The sequence below is a fragment of the Lepidochelys olivacea genome (genome assembly GCF_965140295.1).
Source record: "Lepidochelys olivacea isolate rLepOli2 genome assembly, chromosome: 13".
Lineage (NCBI taxonomy): Eukaryota > Metazoa > Chordata > Testudines > Cheloniidae > Lepidochelys > Lepidochelys olivacea.
Window position 1 is genome coordinate 38,192,276 of NC_140423.1, and position 17,665 is coordinate 38,209,940.

General features: G+C 62.5%; 4 protein-coding genes across 7 annotated transcripts; 2 read left to right on the forward strand and 2 right to left on the reverse strand.

The window, feature by feature from the left end:
- The first annotated feature begins 5 nt into the window (after nt 1-5).
- Nucleotides 6-3,039, forward strand: PSME2 (proteasome activator subunit 2). The gene is made up of 11 exons (XM_084645875.1): nt 6-123; nt 856-888; nt 982-1,044; nt 1,282-1,371; nt 1,462-1,504; nt 1,592-1,689; nt 1,886-1,954; nt 2,047-2,114; nt 2,353-2,407; nt 2,482-2,568; nt 2,873-3,039. The coding sequence occupies exons 1-11, from the start codon at nt 76-78 to the stop codon at nt 2,951-2,953; spliced, it is 735 nt and encodes a 244-aa protein (XP_084502001.1). The 5' UTR covers nt 6-75; the 3' UTR covers nt 2,954-3,039.
- A 694-nt stretch (nt 3,040-3,733) lies between these two features.
- On the forward strand, nt 3,734-6,375 carry EMC9 (ER membrane protein complex subunit 9). 2 transcript variants are annotated; one of them, XM_084645876.1, is made up of 6 exons: nt 3,734-3,772; nt 4,851-5,049; nt 5,277-5,353; nt 5,430-5,499; nt 5,691-5,785; nt 6,067-6,375. In XM_084645876.1, exons 2-6 carry the CDS (start codon nt 4,852-4,854, stop codon nt 6,245-6,247), a joined length of 621 nt encoding a protein of 206 aa, XP_084502002.1. In that variant the 5' UTR covers nt 3,734-3,772; nt 4,851; the 3' UTR covers nt 6,248-6,375. The 2 variants fall into 2 exon arrangements, with proteins under 2 accessions (XP_084502002.1, XP_084502003.1); XM_084645877.1 differs by lacking the exon at nt 3,734-3,772 and adding an exon at nt 4,742-4,754.
- A 397-nt stretch (nt 6,376-6,772) lies between these two features.
- Nucleotides 6,773-15,590, reverse strand: PSME1 (proteasome activator subunit 1). Of its 3 annotated transcripts, none has more exons than XM_084645873.1 (11): nt 14,548-15,488; nt 14,031-14,063; nt 13,735-13,797; nt 13,208-13,309; nt 12,798-12,852; nt 12,581-12,678; nt 11,145-11,213; nt 10,997-11,064; nt 8,066-8,120; nt 7,746-7,832; nt 6,773-7,446 (listed from the first exon to the last, which is right to left on the reverse strand). In XM_084645873.1, exons 1-11 carry the CDS (start codon nt 14,584-14,586, stop codon nt 7,366-7,368), a joined length of 750 nt encoding a protein of 249 aa, XP_084501999.1. In that variant the 5' UTR covers nt 14,587-15,488; the 3' UTR covers nt 6,773-7,365. The 3 variants fall into 3 exon arrangements, with proteins under 3 accessions (XP_084501999.1, XP_084501998.1, XP_084502000.1); XM_084645872.1 differs by having other exon boundaries at nt 12,798-12,855; nt 14,548-15,484; XM_084645874.1 differs by lacking the exons at nt 6,773-7,446; nt 7,746-7,832; nt 8,066-8,120; ... (3 more) ...; nt 12,798-12,852; nt 13,208-13,309 and having other exon boundaries at nt 13,734-13,797; nt 14,548-15,590.
- A 560-nt stretch (nt 15,591-16,150) lies between these two features.
- Nucleotides 16,151-17,630, reverse strand: FITM1 (fat storage inducing transmembrane protein 1). Its single transcript, XM_084645189.1, has 2 exons — nt 16,974-17,630; nt 16,151-16,839 (listed from the first exon to the last, which is right to left on the reverse strand). Exons 1-2 carry the CDS (start codon nt 17,444-17,446, stop codon nt 16,236-16,238), a joined length of 1,077 nt encoding a protein of 358 aa, XP_084501315.1. The 5' UTR covers nt 17,447-17,630; the 3' UTR covers nt 16,151-16,235.
- Between the last annotated feature and the right edge of the window lie 35 nt (nt 17,631-17,665).

The window sequence follows — 17,665 nt, forward strand, 5'->3', positions numbered from 1 at the left end:
GGCCGGGGGGCGGGCCGGGCGAAGTGAAATCGAAAGGGGTCAGAGCCGGGCTCCGGGGACAGACGGACCCGGACCATGGCCAAGGCCTGCGCTGTGAAAGTCAGCGGGGAGTCCCGCCAGCAGGTGGAGACCCCTAGATGTGGGGTGTAGCGGGGGGGCGGTGAGATCGGGGTGCAGCGAGATCGGGGGTGCGGTGAGATCGGGGGTGCAACGGGGGGGCGGTGAGATCGGGGGTGCAAAGGAGAGGGATGGAAACCGGTCCCCCAGGACCCCATAACTCGTGCATCACCCCCGGGGATCCCCCTTCCGCTTCCCCCGGGGAATCCCCGAGCCGGCCACGTGCTGCGGGAGGGGGCCGGCGCAGGTGCTGTGGGGAGGGGGGTCGGCAGGGGGCGCCGAGGGGCAAGGAGAAGGGCCTAGCTGGCTGTGGGGCACGGGGCCAGCAGGGGCACTGTGCCATGGGGCAGGGGGAGTCACCAGGGGGCGCCGTGCCATGGGAAGGGGGGTCGGCAGGGGGCGCCAAGGGGCAAGAAGGGCCTAGCTGGCTGTGGGGCATGGGGCCAGCAGGGGCACTTGCCGTGGGGAGGGTGAATCCCCAGGGGGCTCTGTGCTGTGGGGAGGGGGGTTAGCAGGGGGCGCCGAGGGGCAGGGAGAAGGGCCCAGTTGGCTGTGGGGCACGGGGCCAGCAGGGGCACTGTGCCATGGGGCAGGGGGAGGGGGCCGACAGGGGTACTGTGGGGCGAGGGGGGCGCCGTGCCAGGGGGAGGGGGGTCGGCAGGGGACTTGAGCCCAGTGTTCGGGGCCGTGACCCCCCCCAGACTCAGCTGCCTTTTCCTGTCCTCTCTGTGTTTTTAGGTCGAGCTCTTCAGGGAATCTCTCTTCAAGGAGGTAAATCTGCCCCCCTCATGATTAACTGCCCCTCACTGGGACTAACTGCCCCCCAAATACCCCCTGTGACCCCTCTCTCTTCCCCCCACCCAGGCTGAGCAATTCCTGTCGACATTTTTACCCCAAAAAATCTTTCAACTGGACAAATTCCTGAAGGTAAGAACTCCCCCTCCCTGTGCACCCCCAGACTCTCCCATGCTCTGTTAGTACCCCCTGAGATGGGACCCTCCAACAGCCCTCTGAGCCCCCAGAGCCCCCTGGTGGGATCCCTCCACATCCCACCCTGGGGTCCCCCCTCACACTGTCAGTGCCCCCCAGGTTGGCCCTCACACTACTGGGGCCCCCCTTCTGCTGGGAGAGCGCCCCCCACAGGTAACTTTGCTGTCACTGCAGGAGGATTCGTTGAACATCAAGGATCTCTCCACGCTCCGGGCTCCCCTGGATATCCCCATCCCCGACCCACCCCCCAAGGATGAGGATGAGGTGAGTTTTGGGGTAACCCCCTCCCCCGCATCACGCCACACCCCGCTGGTGAGGGGCTGACCCGTTTCCTGTCCCATTCGCCCCCCCCAGGACTCGACTAACATGGAGACGGATAAGGAGGAGAAGAAGGAGGGTGAGTTTTGGGGAGGTTTTGGGGGGGCAGGATTTGGGGGGAAAGGATTTGGGGTGTGGACTCACCTCCTGTTCTCCCCCCCCCCAGCTCCCAAGTGTGGCTACCTGAAGGGCAACGAGGCCATGGTGACGCTGCTGGGCCGGGTCAAGCCGGAGGTGCGGGAGCTGAAGGAGAAATGTGTTTTGGTGAGCCCCCCAACCCATCCCCCGCAGCAGTGCCCACAATGGGTGGGGGATGCCAGGGCTGGGAGCTTCCCCTCAGCAGTGCCCCCAGGGCTCGGAGCTTCCCTGCAATGATGCCCCCAACGGGCGGGGGATGCCAGGGCTGCGAGCTTCCCCTTACTAGTGCCCTGGCCCCCTCTCACTGTCTCTCTGTCCCCAGGTCATCACCTGGATCCATCACCTGATCCCCAGAATTGAGGACGGGAACGATTTTGGGGTGGCCATTCAGGTAAGGCCCTCTCAGTCCCCCCTCTCAGTCCCCCCTCTGCTGGTCCCCCCTCTGCAGGCACCCCAATCTCACCCCAATCTTCCCCCCCGCAGGAGAAGGTGCTGGAGCGGGTGACAGCCATCAAGACCAAGGTCGAGGGCTTCCAGACAGCCATTTCCAAGTGAGTTTTGCCCTCCCTCATCTCTGCCCCAGGGCATTGTGGGTCACCCCCCCCCAACCATGTCTCTGCCTCAGGGCATGGTAGGTAATTGCTTACATTGGCTTCCATGCCTACATGCTCCACACAGGTGCCCCAGGTCACTGTGGGTAATGCCCTTCCCATGGGCGTCTGTGCCCCAGGGCACCATGGGTAATGATCTGGGCCCACTCTCTCTCTCTCTCTCTCTCTCCACCCCCAGATATTTCTCTGAGCGTGGAGATGCTGTGGCAAAGGCTTCGAAGGAGACCCATGTGGTAAGTGATCAGGGGCTGTGAGCTTCCCCACAGCAGTGCCCCCAGCCAGGCTAACTAGCATCCCCTGCCCCCAGATGGATTACCGGACTCTGGTCCACGAGCGGGACGAAGCAGTGTATGGGGAGATCCGGACCATGGTGCTGGACATTCGGGGCTTCTACGTGAGTATGGGGGGCTGGGAATGGGGAGGGGACCTGGGGGGGTGTGGTTCTGTGGGGGTCTCAGTGAGGGCTGGGGGGGGCAGGGAATGGAGAGGGGTCCTGGGAGGGGTGTGGTTCTGTGGCGGGTCTCAGTGAGGGCTCAGGGGGGCAGGGAACGGAGAGGGGTCCTGGGGGGGTGTGTGGTTCTGTGGGGCTCTCAGTGAGGGCTGGGGGGGCTCCGATGGGAAGGGGTTTGGTTCAGTGGGGAGTTTCTCTGCCCCCCTCCAGCTCCTCTCTTTTGTCCCCCCCCCCACCCACCCACCAGGCCGAGCTGTATCACATCCTCACCCAGAACCTGGAGAAGCTGACAAACCCCAAGGGCGAGGAGAAGCCGTCCATGTACTGAGGGGCCCAGGGTGCCTGCCCCCCAAGTCCTGCCCCCTGGCGGGGGAGGGGCTGGAACCAGACTGCAAATAAACAGCTCCCCCAGAACCTGCCTCCTGTGCTGGTGTTTGGCCCCCGGGGTACTGTGGGCATGGGGCACTGTGGGACACGGGCCCCCTGGCTCTTGGCCCCTGGGGCACTGTGGGGCACGGGCCACTGTGGGGCACGCCCCCCCCCGCTCTCGGCCCCCGGGGCACTGTGGGGCACGCCCCCCCCCGGCTCTCGGCCCCCGGGGCACTGTGGGGCACGGCCCCCCCCCCGGGGCACTGTGGGGCACGGCCCCCCCCCCGCTCTCGGCCCCCGGGGCACTGTGGGTAAAGCACCATGCCCCTTCCTTCGAGTCGCATCTGTGCCCCGGGGCATCACGGGTAGGGCCTCGTCATCCCTCCGCTGCGCCGGGAGCACTGCCCCCCCCTCCCCGTTTTCCCCGGGCTGCCCGGCGCACGGTGGGTAACGCCCCGCAGCCCCTCCCCCACGGGGCAGGGCTGTGTCTCTGCCGCGCTCTGCGGCTCCTGGGGCTGCTCTAGGCGCCGACTCTATGGCTCTGGAGGACCTGAGGGGGGCAGGTTCGGGATGGGGGCGGCAGTCAGCCAATCGGCGGAGAGAGCAGCGGCTCCGTGCCCTTCTGGGGAGGGCGCACCGACCAATCAGGGCCCACAGAACCAAAGCGCACACTCGAGACGTGATTGGTCGATAGCCAGCCAATCAGGGAGCGAGGGGGTCAGCTGGGGGGACCCTGACAGTCAATATTCTGGGGGCGGGGCCTCAGTTCTGGGGGAAGGTGGGAGCCCAGTGGGGGACAGGGGGCTGCGGGTGGGAGTGAGGGGCACCGGCGGGGCGGGGGACGGGGCTGCGGGTCGGGAGCGAGGGGCACCGGCGGGGCGGGGCGGGGCGGGGGGGGGCTGCGGGTCGGGAGCGAGGGGCACCGGCGGGGCGGGGGGGGACAGGGGGCTGCGGGTCGGGAGTGAGGGGCACCGGCGGGGGGGGGGCAGGGGGCTGCGGGTCGGGAGTGAGGGGCACCGGCGGGGCGGGGGGGGACAGGGGGCTGCGGGTGGGAGTGAGGGGCACCGGCGGGGCGGGGCGGGGGACGGGGCTGCGGGTCGGGAGTGAGGGGCACCGGCGGGGCGGGGGGCTGCGGGTGGGAGCGAGGGGCACCGGCGGGGCGGGGGGGGACAGGGGGCTGCGGGTCGGGAGTGAGGGGCACCGGCGGGGCGGGGGGGGGCAGGGGGCTGCGGGTCGGGAGTGAGGGGCACTGGCAGGGCGGGGGGGGCGGGGGGGCTGCGGGTCGGGAGTGAGGGGCACCGGCGGGGCGGGGGGGGACAGGGGGCTGCGGGTCGGGAGCGAGGGGCACCGGCGGGGTGGGGGGGGACAGGGGGCTGCGGGTCGGGAGCGAGGGGCACCGGCGGGGCGGGGCGGGGCGGGGGGGGGCTGCGGGTCGGGAGCGAGGGGCACCGGCGGGTCGCGGGGGGGGCAGGGGTCTGCGGGTGGGAGCGAGGGGCACCGGCGGGGCGGGGGGGGACAGGGGGCTGCGGGTCGGGAGCGAGGGGCACCGGCGGGGGACGGGGCTGCGGGTCGGGAGTGAGGGGCACCGGCGGGTCGGGGGGGGACAGGGGGCTGCGGGGTGGGAGTGAGGGGCACTGGCAGGGCGGGGGGGGCAGGGGTCTGCGGGTGGGAGCGAGGGGCACCGGCGGGGCAGGGGGGGACGGGGCTGCGGGTCGGGAGTGAGGGGCACCGGCGGGTCGGGGGGGGACAGGGGGCTGCGGGTCGGGAGTGAGGGGCACCGGCAAGGCTGGGGGGGCAGGGGGCTGTGGGGCAGGAGTGAGGGGCATTGACCGTGTTAACCCTTCGCTGTCTGGCAGGATGGCTGAGGTGGAGGTCTCTGCCCGGGCCTATGCCAAGATGTGCCTCCACGCCGCGCGGCACCCCCACGCTGCCGTCAATGGGCTGCTCCTGGGGCACTGGGGGCCCCCCCCCAAGTGTCTGTTTCTCACCGACTGCGTCCCCCTTTTCCATAGCAACTTGGCGCTCAGCGTCATGCTGGAGGTGGCTCTGAACCAGGTGGGCAGCAGGGGGCGCCGTGGGTCAGGGGGCGGTCAGGGCTGGGGGCCTCCATGTGGAGCAGGAGGGGCTGGGTGGAGGGGGATCTGTGGGGCAGAGGGGGCTGCGCAGGGGGCCTCCATGTGGAGCAGTGGGGCTGGGGGCACCAGGTCGCAGGGGGTGTTGGGGCTGGGTGGGGGGAGCTCAGTGTGGGGCGCGCTCCCCTCTTGATCTGTCCCTCTCCCCAGGTTGATCTGTGGGCGTCCCGCTCTAACCTGCTGGTAGCTGGGTACTACCAGGCCAATGCCGGGCTGGACGACATTAGGTAACTTTGGGGGTCCCCAGGGGGGCAGGGAGGGGGTCCCCCTTCCCCCCTGACATCTCTCCTGCCCCCCATGTAGCCCCACCCCCCTGGCTCTGAAGATGGCTGGACGCCTGGCTGAGTTCTCTGAGGGTGCTGTGTTGATCATGGTGAGATTTGGGGGTCTGGGAGGCTGGAGGGGGCCCCCGGGGGCAGGGGGTGTGTGTGTGGGGGGGGCCTGTGGTCAGGGACCCCTGGGGGTGCCTGTGGTGGTGGGGGGTTGTGATTGACATTTGGGGGGTGGTGTGGGGATATCTTCCCAGCGTGGCCCCCAACTGCCCCCCTTTCTCTCTCCCTCCAGCTGGATAACCAGAAACTGACCATGAACCCCCGCGTGCCCCCCGTCATTGTGCTGGAGCAGCAGGATCGGCACTGGCTCCCCAAGGACAAGAACCGGTGAGTGGGGTTCCCCATCAAACCCTCCATGGGCCCCCTACACTACCCATCCTCTGGGAATGGGACCTAAGTGTCTGGGACGGTGCCCCACAGGCTCCCAGCCCTTAGGGTGACGGGGGATGGGAGCCAGGCGTCCGGGACGGTGCCTTTCTCTCTTCCAGCCCTCAGGGTGACTGGGGATGGGACCCAGGCAGGCACCCCCCACGCTCCCAGCCCTCAGGGTGACCGGGGATGGGACCCAGGCATCCGGGACTCACCTCGCCCCCTACTGTCTTTTTCAGAGTCATGTGGCGCGACTGGGAATCCTCCCGTCACATTTGCAAGTCCCTGCTGGAGGCTAAAGCTCACACCCGATTGGTTGACTTTGACGCCCACCTCGATGATATCAGACGGGACTGGACCAATCAGCACCTCAACACCGAGATCACCCGGCTGGTGTCTGTCGCCAACGGCAGCGCCTGAAGGACCCTATTGGCTGGCCTGGGGAAGCCAGGGCTGTATTCTGATTGGCCTGCTTGGAACAATGGCACGCCCCCATTGGCTGGCCTAGATGCCAATTCACCCCCAAGTAAAGACTCAACTGACTTTCACTGATTCCTTTATATTTATTCCCCCCATTCCCCTCCCCCCAGATTGGCCCTTCCCCAACGAGCCCAGACTCCTCCCCCTTGGCCTCACATCAGACCCCCAATGTTAAATTTAGGTCCTGTTTTTGGCTATGTTTTTGCAGATTTCACAAAGTTTTTTATTTTGGCCTTTAATTTCCTTTGTTTTATTTTTATTTCTTTCCTTTTCGGCACCTGATCGTTCCATTGTTTTCCCAGCATCCTCCTCCTCCCCCAAGTGATGGGCGTCGGACAGCAAAAAACCAAAGGCCATTCAATGTCCCAAACCTCCTGATATGAAAACTATGACCATAAAATCCCACAAGGAATTGTCTAGAACACCCCGTTCACCACCGATGTCTGACCCAACAGAATTTGGGGGCCGTTTTCTTTCCATTCGTTCATTTTATTTTATTGCAACTCCTTAAAATGCTAAGGAACATAAAGCAAAAATCGTTGCCAAAAGGACAAAATAAGGAATTAAAATGCCAAAAACCTAAATTTTGGGGGCAAAACCTTCCATTTAACGCAGAGTTTTGGATTTCTGTTTCTGGGATTTGTTTTTACATTCATGGTTTCCATTTCATGACGCTTGTACTGAATTTCTCTCATTTGGCTGTTTTACAGCTTTTCTTCATTGTGGCCAGGTGAATTTTTGGCATTTCATGCAGACTTGGAGGCAGAGAATTTGTTGCCATCAGATCTCGTCCTTTTATTAATTTTTTTGCCGCTTAATTTCCTTCATTTTTTTTGCATCCTTAAAGTTATTTCACAATTTTGTTTTGGGCCGTTCAGTTTCCTTTTTTGGTGAAGTTTTTGGCATTTTGTTGCCTTTTTTTTTAAATCAAAACCAGCCACGAAACCCCTAAAGCTCTAATTTTCTGATCGGCAGCAGATGGCAAGACAGGAAGTCCCGCCTTTGCCTCTCTTTCCAACCCGCCCTGTGATTGGTGGAGGCCAGAGGTGAAAGGTTGTTCAGTAGATCATGCCCTTGGTTTCTCCCCGCGGCTTCTTGATCTTCTCAAAGTTCTTGACCACGATGTCATAAAGAATGGCCTGGGGGTGGGAGGAGATGGGAGAGTCGGTCTAGTATTGGGGTGCTGCCGGTTTCTAGGGGTGAGGCTAAATTAGGGGTTCACCTCTGTCCCTACCCTGAAGGATCCAGGTCTTCTGGGGTCCATTTAATGTTGGCCTTCAGCCCCCACCCCAAACCCACTCCCTCCCAGAGAAGCCCCCCAACTCGGCTGTCTCTCCTTCCCCAGATGGCTGGGGCAGCCTGAGAGTGCACTCTCCCAGCTATTCCCCTCAATCCCCCTAGCCCCAACCCCCCTGATTCTCCCCAGCCCCCCACTCACGTAGAGGTTCCGGATTTCCATCACCATCAGCCGGATCTCAGCGTATTGCGCCTCGTCCAATTCGTGCACCAGCTGCCGGTAATCGCCCTGCGGGGGGCAGAGCCGGAGACATGAGAGGCCAGTGTCTCCTCCCCACCAGCCCTGGGGTCCCAGAGCCCCTGCTGAGGAACCCTGGCATCCGGGCACCCCCTCTCCCACGCAGTAGAGAACCCTGGCATCCAGGCAGCCCGCAGTGGGGAACCCTGGAGTCCGGGCAGCCCCCCTCCCACGCAGTGGAGAACCCTGGCGTCTGGGCAGCTGCACCCGTCTCAGACACTCACCACATGAGGATTTTTGGCCGCTTTAGCCACCGCGTCGCCTCTCTCGGAAAAATACCTGTAGGCGGGAGGGGGGGATCAGAAGTCAGAGCTGAAGCCCCAAACTGGGAGGCGGTCTTATTGCTGGGAGGGGGGGCCTGGGAGGCGGCTTCCCCCAAGGGTAGCCCAATCTCTCCACAGTGCAACGCTGACAATGTTTTGGGGCAGTGAGAATTTCCTTGTTTTCCACCCTCCCAACTTAACAAAATTGCAGCAAATGGAATGCAACCCCCCCCCCCCCGCCCCGAACCAGTACACGATCTGCATTTAAGGAAGTTAAGCTGCATTCAAACCCTCTTTTTGCTGTGTTCATTTATTTTGCACTGAGCAGCATTTGGCTTGTTACATTTCCTTTGGAGGTGGGCGCTTTGGTTTTGCAGGACTGAAACTAAAATCGGAAATGCCATATTTTTCATCTTGAGGAAACACCAACGACCAACGAATTTTAGTGTGCACAAATACTGGTCCCTGCAAAATATTATGGCTCCTTGTACTAACCACAAATTCGATTTGTAACACACAACTGTACGTGCAAAACCGTAAGGCTTGCAAGGACTAAATCAAACCAGCTGGCACTTTGGGTTGCAATCAGAAAGGAGTTTTTTAAAAATTCAAACAATATTAAAGGTCACAAAGCAAATTTAAAAGACAATGAAAGGCCATTTTCAAATGTTTGCAATTTTCATATTTTGCGCTCAATGCCATTAATTGTTATTAATTTGCTCTCTTTTTACAGCCTTCATTAATTTTGCATCAATTATTTTCCACATTTAAGACTCCTTGAGGGGTTTTTTTAGATTAAAAGTTTGACGGGTGATAGATTTTGCATTTCAATTGTTTTTGCAACCCGTAGTATTTTGCATTGGACACAATTCATTGGCGTTAAACGTTCCTCTCTTGGGGCAAGCGTTGGGGTTTTTTTGCATTTTATATTTGGTTTTGCATTCTAGTCTGACGTGCAACCGTTGCTGGTTTGCACTGGAAAATTTCCCCTTCGCTGCTTTTCACAGTGTTTTTATATTTTCATTTCTTTATTTTGGCAAACTAAAATGGTTTGCATTGGACAGAAGCTTTTTGCATTCTGGAAACTAACTTTTTTTTGCTAGTTTTCAAGCTTAAATGTTATGTGGAAACTATGTTTTATTGCATTTAATTTCCATGGGGGGGGCATGACAATTTTGCATTTACTCTTTACAACTTTCTTAATTGCAAATTCAGTTGCTAATTCCACAAACACATGTCCCTGTGCTTACTTTTAGGCCTCTTACTCATGATACTAACACCCAGTAGTAAAGTTAAGCCCATGTACAATACATGTTTGTAGGATTGTGGCTGAAAGGTTTTTACAATCTTTACATTTGCATCCAACAAATGTTTTTTACAGTAACCGTTCTCCTTTGCATCCTTCACATTTTCCATTTAATGGTTTTTGCATCTACCGACACGATGCATTTTAACTCCCTTTGTAAATTACAAAATACGAAGGCTGCAAAGGAGAGGGGAAAGTGTAACGCAAACCTTCTTAAAATATCAACTGCAATGTAAAATGCACATTTTAAGCTTGGGGGGCAGGAAGCAGAATGTGTGTGGGGCAGAGAGAAATTTTTAATGCAAATAAATGTTATGAAATGCAAGTTTTCTGGTTCGGAAACAAAAATTAAATGCAGGGAAACGTTCAAAGTAAAAAAATAAACCTGCCAAATGAGGGAATGTTAGTGCCTAAAAAAAGGGAAAGTACGGTGGGTGTCAACGTACCTTTTTCGCTGGTTGGTTTGTTTGCATTTTAGTTTCCTTAATTTGGCTTTTGCAAATTAAAATTCTTGCATTTAATTCAGAAAATGGCTGCGAAGGGATTGAGGAAACAATTGTTTTGGATGAAACTAAAGGCCAATTTAACGCGGGAAAACCAATGTGAAAACATTTCAAATGGACAACTGTAATTTGCAAACAAACAGAAATTGAATGGAAAACCCCTTGGAAGTGCAGAACTTTAAGGCTGCAGAAACAAGCCAGGTAAACTCAGATTTGATTTTTAAACAGGTTTTTTTCAATTAAAATTAAGTGGAAAATTTTCCATTCCCCAAAAAAACAAATCAAACGGCCACTGAACTGTAAAGGTTGAGAACGTGTCAAATGCAAATGTTCGAACTGTTAATGAAAAAGAAAAAGCAGCAACTTGTGAAATGCAAAGCGGCCTTTTTGTCACCTTGCCAGGCCACAAAGATTTTGCATTAAAATGTTCTTTTTCCCGTCGCTGCTTATTGGTTTCTCACTGACGGAAGTGACTTGGGCATTGAAATGTCTTTGGTTTCTGATGGCCCTAAAACTTTTGCTGTGAACAAAACTTTCCAGCCCCCACTTTTGCAGAAACCTTCCTCTCTTCCGCAGCCGATTAAAACCAGGAAGAAACTTGGGGTCGTTTGTAGTCGCCTCCTTGAGTGCCAAGCTTAAAAACTTGCATTTCAACAACATTTGGCATTTTAATTCCTCTCGTGTGAAAATGACGTTTGCTTTTAATGAGGATTTTTGGCATTGAATTTCCCTGCTTTTTTGAATAAATTTCTCAGCGTTGGACAACGTGCTTGGTATTTAATTTCCTTGGGGGTTTTGCAAGCGTAAAACGTGGCACTGAATGAAGTGTGTTGCCATTTCGATTCCTTGCGTTGTTGGGAAAAAATCCAGTTTCTCGGCAATTAACTCCCTTGGATTTTTCAAATTCTTATTCCCCCTGCATTTAACAGTGGCTTTTGCCCTTGAATTTTCTTGGTTCTTGTGGGTGATTGGTTGATTCTTTGTCATGCTTTTAATCAAGTTGCCTGGGATGGTGTGGGGGGAGGAGGGGTCATCCCTGGCTTGGATTTGGGGGCAAAAGGGACCCTCAAACTTGGGACTCACTTAGAAATCTGGGTCTGAAATCCTTCCAGCTTCGTCCGCAAGGCCGTCATCAGCTCAAACACCTTCTCCTGGGGAGGGGGAGAGGGGGGGCAATGAGCCGGATGGGTGGGGAAAGAGGGGAGCAGGCTGGAGAAGGGGGGGCACTCACCTGGACTGCAACCCCAAAATTATTGCCGTCTTCGATACGGGGCACCTGGAGTTGAACCCAGACAGTGACCTGGTGGGGAGAGAGACCATGAGTGTGTATCTGTCTGTCCCTGCTGCCCCCTGCTGGAGGGGATGGGACCTGCTGGGTGTGTTACCCAGGGGTGCCGTGCATCCTCTTGTGCTGCGCGCACGGGGGGGAGCGTCGTGCGGGGGGCGTGTTTCACGGGGGCCTGGCCGGAGTCGTGCTGCACGCACGGGGGGCGAGCGTCGTGCGGGGGGCGTGTTTCACGGGGGCCTGGCCGGGGTCGTGCTGCGCGCACGGGGGGGAGCGTCGTGCAGGGGGCGTGTTTCACGGCGGCCTGGCTGGGGTCGCGCTGTGCACACGGGGGGGCGAGCGTCGTGCGGGGGGCGTGTTTCACGGGGGCCTGGCCGGGGTCGCGCTGTGCGCACGGGGGGAGAGCGTGATGCGGGGGGCGTGTTTCACGGGGGCCTGGCTGGGGTCTCGCTGTGCGCACGGGGGGCGTGTTTCACGGGGGCCTGGCCGGGGTCGTGCTGCGTGCATGGGGCGTGTTTCACGGCGGCCTGGCCGGGGTCGCGCTGTGCGCACGGGGCGCGAGCGTCGTGCGGGTGGCGTGTTTCACGGCGGCCTGGCCGGGGTCGTGCTGCGTGCACGGGGGGGAGCGTCGTGTGGGGGGCGTGTTTCACGGCGGCCTGGCCGGGGTCGTGCTGCGTGCACGGGGGGGAGCGTCGTGTGGGGGGCGTGTTTCACGGCGGCCTGGCCGGGGTCGTGCTGCGTGCATGGGGGCGAGCGTCGTGCGGGGGGCGTGTTTCACGGCGGCCTGGCCGGGGTCGCGCTGTGCGCACGGGGGGCGAGCGTCGTGTGGGGGGCGTGTTTCACGGCGGCCTGGCCGGGGTCGTGCTGCACGCACGGGGGGGAGCGTCGTGTGGGGGGCGTGTTTCACGGCGGCCTGGCCGGGGTCGTGCTGCGTGCACGGGGGGGAGCGTCGTGTGGGGGGCGTGTTTCACGGCGGCCTGGCCGGGGTCGTGCTGCGTGCACGGGGGGGAGCGTCGTGTGGGGGGCGTGTTTCACGGCGGCCTGGCCGGGGTCGTGCTGCGTGCATGGGGGCGAGCGTCGTGCGGGGGGCGTGTTTCACGGCGGCCTGGCCGGGGTCGTGCTGCGTGCACGGGGGGGAGCGTCGTGTGGGGGGCGTGTTTCATGGCGGCCTGGCCGGGGTCGTGCTGCGTGCACGGGGGGGAGCGTCGTGTGGGGGGCGTGTTTCACGGCGGCCTGGCCGGGGTCGTGCTGCGTGCACGGGGGGGAGCGTCGTGTGGGGGGCGTGTTTCACGGCGGCCTGGCCGGGGTCGTGCTGTGTGCACGGGGGGCGTGTTTCACGGCGGCCTGGCTGGGGTCGTGCTCTGGCTCCGTCTCGTACTCACCAGCCCCAGCTCCTCCTTGGCGCCCTGGATCTCGGCTTTCACCCGGCTCACCAGCCCCACAACCGTCTTGTTGCTGCTCACGGGGCCACAGGGGGGCGCTGGGGAGAGACAGAAAAACGGGGGGGTTTGGACCCACAATCCCCTCAGAAGCAATGGGGGGCAGGGGCCCAACCCCTGTCAATGGAGGGCCTCCCCAAGATCTGGGCCCTCCACTCACCTTTATCCTCCTCCTCCGACTTCTTCTCGTCTTTCTTCTCATCCTTCTTCTCTTCCTTCTGCCCCCGGACAAGAAGGACAGGGAAAAAATGGGGGTTGGGTGGGGCTCCCGCCCCCCCCCCCCAACACCCTCCTCCCTTGAGGGGTGACCAAGCTATAGAGCCCTCCCAATTTCCTCCTGGCCACAGAAGAACCAAATGTGAAAATGGAGGTAAAAAGACCCCCCAGACCCACCCCCAAATTCTCCCCCCTCTGGTGAACCCCCAAAAGAACCGAGTGAGAAAATGGTGGTGCAGGGAGGGAGACAGCCCCAGATCTGCTCCATGGGTTTGTGGGGCCCTCATGACCCGAGCCCTGCCCCGATTCTCAGCTGTCACGCCAGGGGGTGTGTTGGGGTCCCCCCCAACTCACCTTGCGGCGCTCGGCTTTGGCCTTCTCCTTGGCAGGGTCAGGGATGGGGATGTCAAGTGGGGCCCGCAGGGACTCGAGGTCCCCCACGTTCAGCGCTGGGTCCTGGGGGGACAGGGAGGGGTGGTGAGCAGCTGGACCCCCTGGAGTGACCTTTCACCCTCTGCCCCAACCCCCCTCTCCTGGCCCCCCACTTTCCCCCCCAATGCTCCTTCTCAGCTCCCCATGATCCCCCCACCCTTGTCTCCTGAGTCACCAATCCTGTTTCCAGCCCCCCATACTTTCCCCACCCATCCCCCAATCCCCTTCCAGCCCCCACATTCCCCCAAACCCCTTTTTGCCCCTGCTCCCAAATTTGCCTCCCACCCTCTGCCCCCAAAACCTCTAAAGTCCCTCCGTGCTCCCTTCCCCTCCAGCCTCCTGACAGTCCCCTTAAATCCCCCCAACCCATGTCCCAGGCAAACCCACATCCCCGCTCCCACCCCATTCTCTGCCCCCCCATTAAACCTCCCTCCCTGTCTCCCAAATACCTTGAGGAAAGCATCCAGCTGAGTCATCTTACTGGGGAACCGGGTCCCAACGAGTGCTTCAGCCTGGCGGATGGGGAGAGGGTCAGTATGGGGGAGGCACTGCTGGGGGGAAGCTCGCAGCCCCTTGTCCCCCTCCCTCCTGCTGGCTGGGGGCACGGCTGGGGGGAAGCTTGCAGCCCCTTGTCCCCCTCCCTCCCGCTGGCTGGGGGCACGGCTGGGGGGAAGCTTGCAGCCCCTTGTCCCCCTCCCTCCCGCTGGCTGGGGGCACGGCTGGGGGGAAGCTCGCAGCGTCTCACCTGGGTGCAGAGCTGGGTCCGGAAGGAATCCACCTGGGGGGGGGGAAAGAAATTTCGGGGGAGGTCAAATGTCCCAGCAGCACGCTCCCTCCGCGTCGTCCCCACCCCAGGCACCCCGCCAACCCACATATCCCCCCCCAGCCCGGGCACGCCGCCAACCCACATATCCCCCCCCAGCCCGGGCACGCCGCCAGGCCCCGACACCCGATCCCCCCGGCCACCTGCCCGGCCTTGCCCCATCTGCGCTGGTGATGGGGCGTGGAGGGCCCCCCCCCCCCGCCTGCCCCATGGAAACCTCTCCCCTAGAGTCACTGCACTGCCCCCTCGGGCTTGGGGAAGGACAGAGATCCCCCCATCTACCCCCAGCTGCACCCCAAATTCCCCAGGCAGCCCCGCTCCCTGCTCCTCCGAGCCCAGCCCCCCCCGCCCCACTCCCCCTCCGTGTCCTCCCAACCAGGCCCCATACAAATCTGCCCCCCCCGTCCCGCATTTCCCCAGCCAGGGACCCTCCCCTTACCTGGGCCTCGGCCTGGGGGCTGAGCCGCAGCGCAGCCATGGCGGGGGGGGGGCGCTGGGGGGCGCGTGGCGCGGGGGGATGATGGTGCGAGTTGACAAGTGAAAACGAAAGTGACGGAGCCGCGGGCGGGGGTGGAAGTCCCGGCGGAGTGAGCGGGGCGGGTCTGAGCTGCAAACTTCCCCCAGCAGTGCCCCCAGCGGGGGAGGGATGGCCGGGCTGCGAGCTTCCCCCAGCAGTGTCCCAGTGGGGGAGGGATGGCCAGGCTGCGAGCTTCCCCCAGCAGTGCCCCCAGAGGAGGAGGGATGGCCAGCCTGCGAGCTTCCCCCAGCAGTGCCCCCAGCAGGGGAGGGATGGCCGGGCTGCGACCTTCCCCCAGCCGTGACCCCGGCAGGGGAGGGATGGCCGGGCTGCGAGCTTCCCCCAGCAGTGTCCCCAGTGGGGGAGGGATGGCCGGCCTGTGAGCTTCCCCCAGCAGTGCCCGCAGGGGGCGGGGTGTACGGCTCCAGGCTGGGACCTTACCCCAGCAGTGCCCCCAGCGGGGGTGGTCCGGGTTGCAAACTTCCCCCAGCAGTGTCCACAGTAGGGGAAAGATGTCCAGGCTGCGACCTTCCCCCAGCAGTGCCCCCTGTGGGGGAGGGATGGCCGGGCTGCAAGCTTCCCCCAGCAGTGCCCCCAGCGAGGGTGGTCTAGGTTGCAAACTTCCCCCAGCAGTGTTCCCAAGGAGGGAGGGATGTCCAGGCTGCAATCTTCCCCAAGCTGTGACCCCAGTGGGGGAAAGGATGGCCAGGCTGCAAGCTTCCCCCAACAGTGCCTCCAGGGGGGAGGTATAGCCAGACTGCAAGCTTCTTTTAGCAGTACCCCCAGAGGGTGAGGCGTGTGGGTCTGTGCTGTAAGCTTCCCACAGCAGTGCCCGCAGGGAGTGGGGCATATGGCTCCAGGCTGGAAGCTTCCCCCCCCCCCCGCCTGCAGCACCCCCAGCTGTGGGAGTGGGGTTGCTGAGCTGTGAGCTTCCCCCAGCAGTGCCCTCTACTGGACTCCAGGGCTGCGAGCTTTCCCCCAGCAGTGCCCCCCCAGGCTAATCCCCCGGATGCCAGGGTCCCTTCCCCCATCACTCCCACGCTGCAAGCATCCCCCCCTCCCCCTCCCCGTATGCCTGGGTCCCCCTGCCCCAGGAATCCCAATAAACCACAGCAACAGTCTTCTCCCCCCTGAGGGCAGGCAGCCATGTTTTATTTGGGCCCCAGATGCCTGGGTCCTGCTGCTGTTATTCACTCCATGCTGGGATCCCCCCAGATCGCTGGGGCCCCATTCCTGAATTAAGCCCCCTGCCACTCTTCCTGCCCCCCCAAAGGAAGGGGGGCCTCCATTCCTCCCCAGGCACTTGGGTTCCCCCCCATCACAACCCCCAACTCCCAGACACCTAGGTTCCCCCCCACAAGTTACCCCCCCCACATTTCCCTCAGGAGAGAGCATCAGCTCCTTTCGAGGATGACGGGCAGGGGTGCCCTCCCCAGGCACCTAGGTTCCTGCACCTGGCCTCCTAGGTCTGCCTCCACTTGCCCAGGATGCCTGGGTTCCCTCAGCAGGCCACCCCCCCATCACTCCCCCCACCCCCCAATCTACACCCTGACCGCGGTCCCTTTCAAGGCTCCGGGGAAGCCCGGGCTTCTCCTGGCCGCCTGGGGCCCTCAGGCGCGCAGCTCGCCCTTCAGGAAGAGGCCGGCCCCCGGGCGGCCCGGCGACCAGCGGGCCCGGTACCAGCCCTGGTAGGTGAGGTACCAGGCCAGGGTGGCCACGGCGGCCCCCACCAGCTGGGGCCCATAGGCTGGGCCATACACGGCCGTGCCCAGCAGCAGGAGGTTCCACAGGGCGAGCAGCAGCACGTTGAGCAGGAAGACGAGGCGCAGGGGGGTGCCGGCCGGGTGGCCGCGGGCCAGGTAGCGCCGGAAGACTGCCAGCTCCTCGGCCAGCAGCAGGCTGCAGAAGGTGAGCAGGAAGGTGGGCCGGGAGGGCAGGTAGCCACGCCAGCGGTGCCCGGCGGCCAGGCAGCCCGGGCGGTCGGGCACGGGGGGCAGCAGGGTGCCGGCCGGCAGCGGGGCGTAGCAGTAGCCCGTCAGCTCCTCCACGAGCCCGAAGGCGGCGGCGGCGGCCAGCTGCAGCCCTGTGCCCACGGCCAGCCGGGCCAGCGGGCGCAGGGGGGCCAGCGCCCGGCCCGTCGCCCCGTAGCTCACCAGCAGGGCAAAGCCGCCCGCCAGGATGCAAGTCCAGCCCCAGGCCGAGGCCACGAAGGTGCTGCGGGGAGAAGGGGCACGTTAGGGGGGGTCCCGGGCCTCCCAGGCCCCCCCCCCCCCAGTCCTCCCAGCCCCGGGCCTCCCTCGCCCCCCCCCCCTCCCCGGGCCTCCCCTGCCCGCCCCGCCCGCGCTCACCGGCTGAAGAAGTTGCGCTGGTTGGCGAGGATGGCGTGGGGGTTGGCGAAGGGGTGCAGCAGGGGCCCCAGCAGCACGGCGCCCGCCAGCCAGGCGTGATAGGCCCGCCGCAGGCAGGGGGCGCCCAGGAGCCAGGCGCAGCGCTCGCTGCACAGGAACACCAGCCCCCGGGCCAGGGCCCGGGCCCCGGCGGCCACAGGGGCCAGCAGGGCGAGGGGCAGGCGGCCCCCGCTCCCGGCCATGGCCTCGGCCGCCAGTGACGTGCGGCGGCAGCTGAGCCCGGGCCCCGCCCCCGCGGACACGGGAGGAATGGCGAGAGGTTTATTGACAGACAACAGGTGGCACAGACAGAACCCACAGCCCCCCCGCTGCCCTGGGGCTGGGCCCGCCCCCCGCTCACCCCCCCGGCCCGGCAGGGTGGGGAAAGGCCCCCCAAGATCACCCCAGGGGAGGCCAAACAGGGGACCCCACATGCGGCCCACACCCCCTCTCTAAGCGGGCCAAGGGGGGTTGGGGGGCTAGGAGAGCACATCAAGAAGATGGAGCTTGGCTGGAGGCCGCCGCCACCCCCCCAGATTTAGGGGGGGTAGAGAGATTCCTGCTGGAGGTCCCCCAAAGCCCCTCTAGAGGGTGCAGGCCCCATCCGGCCTGTACCCCATTCTCTACCCCCCCCGCCCCCCCCCAAGCCAGCC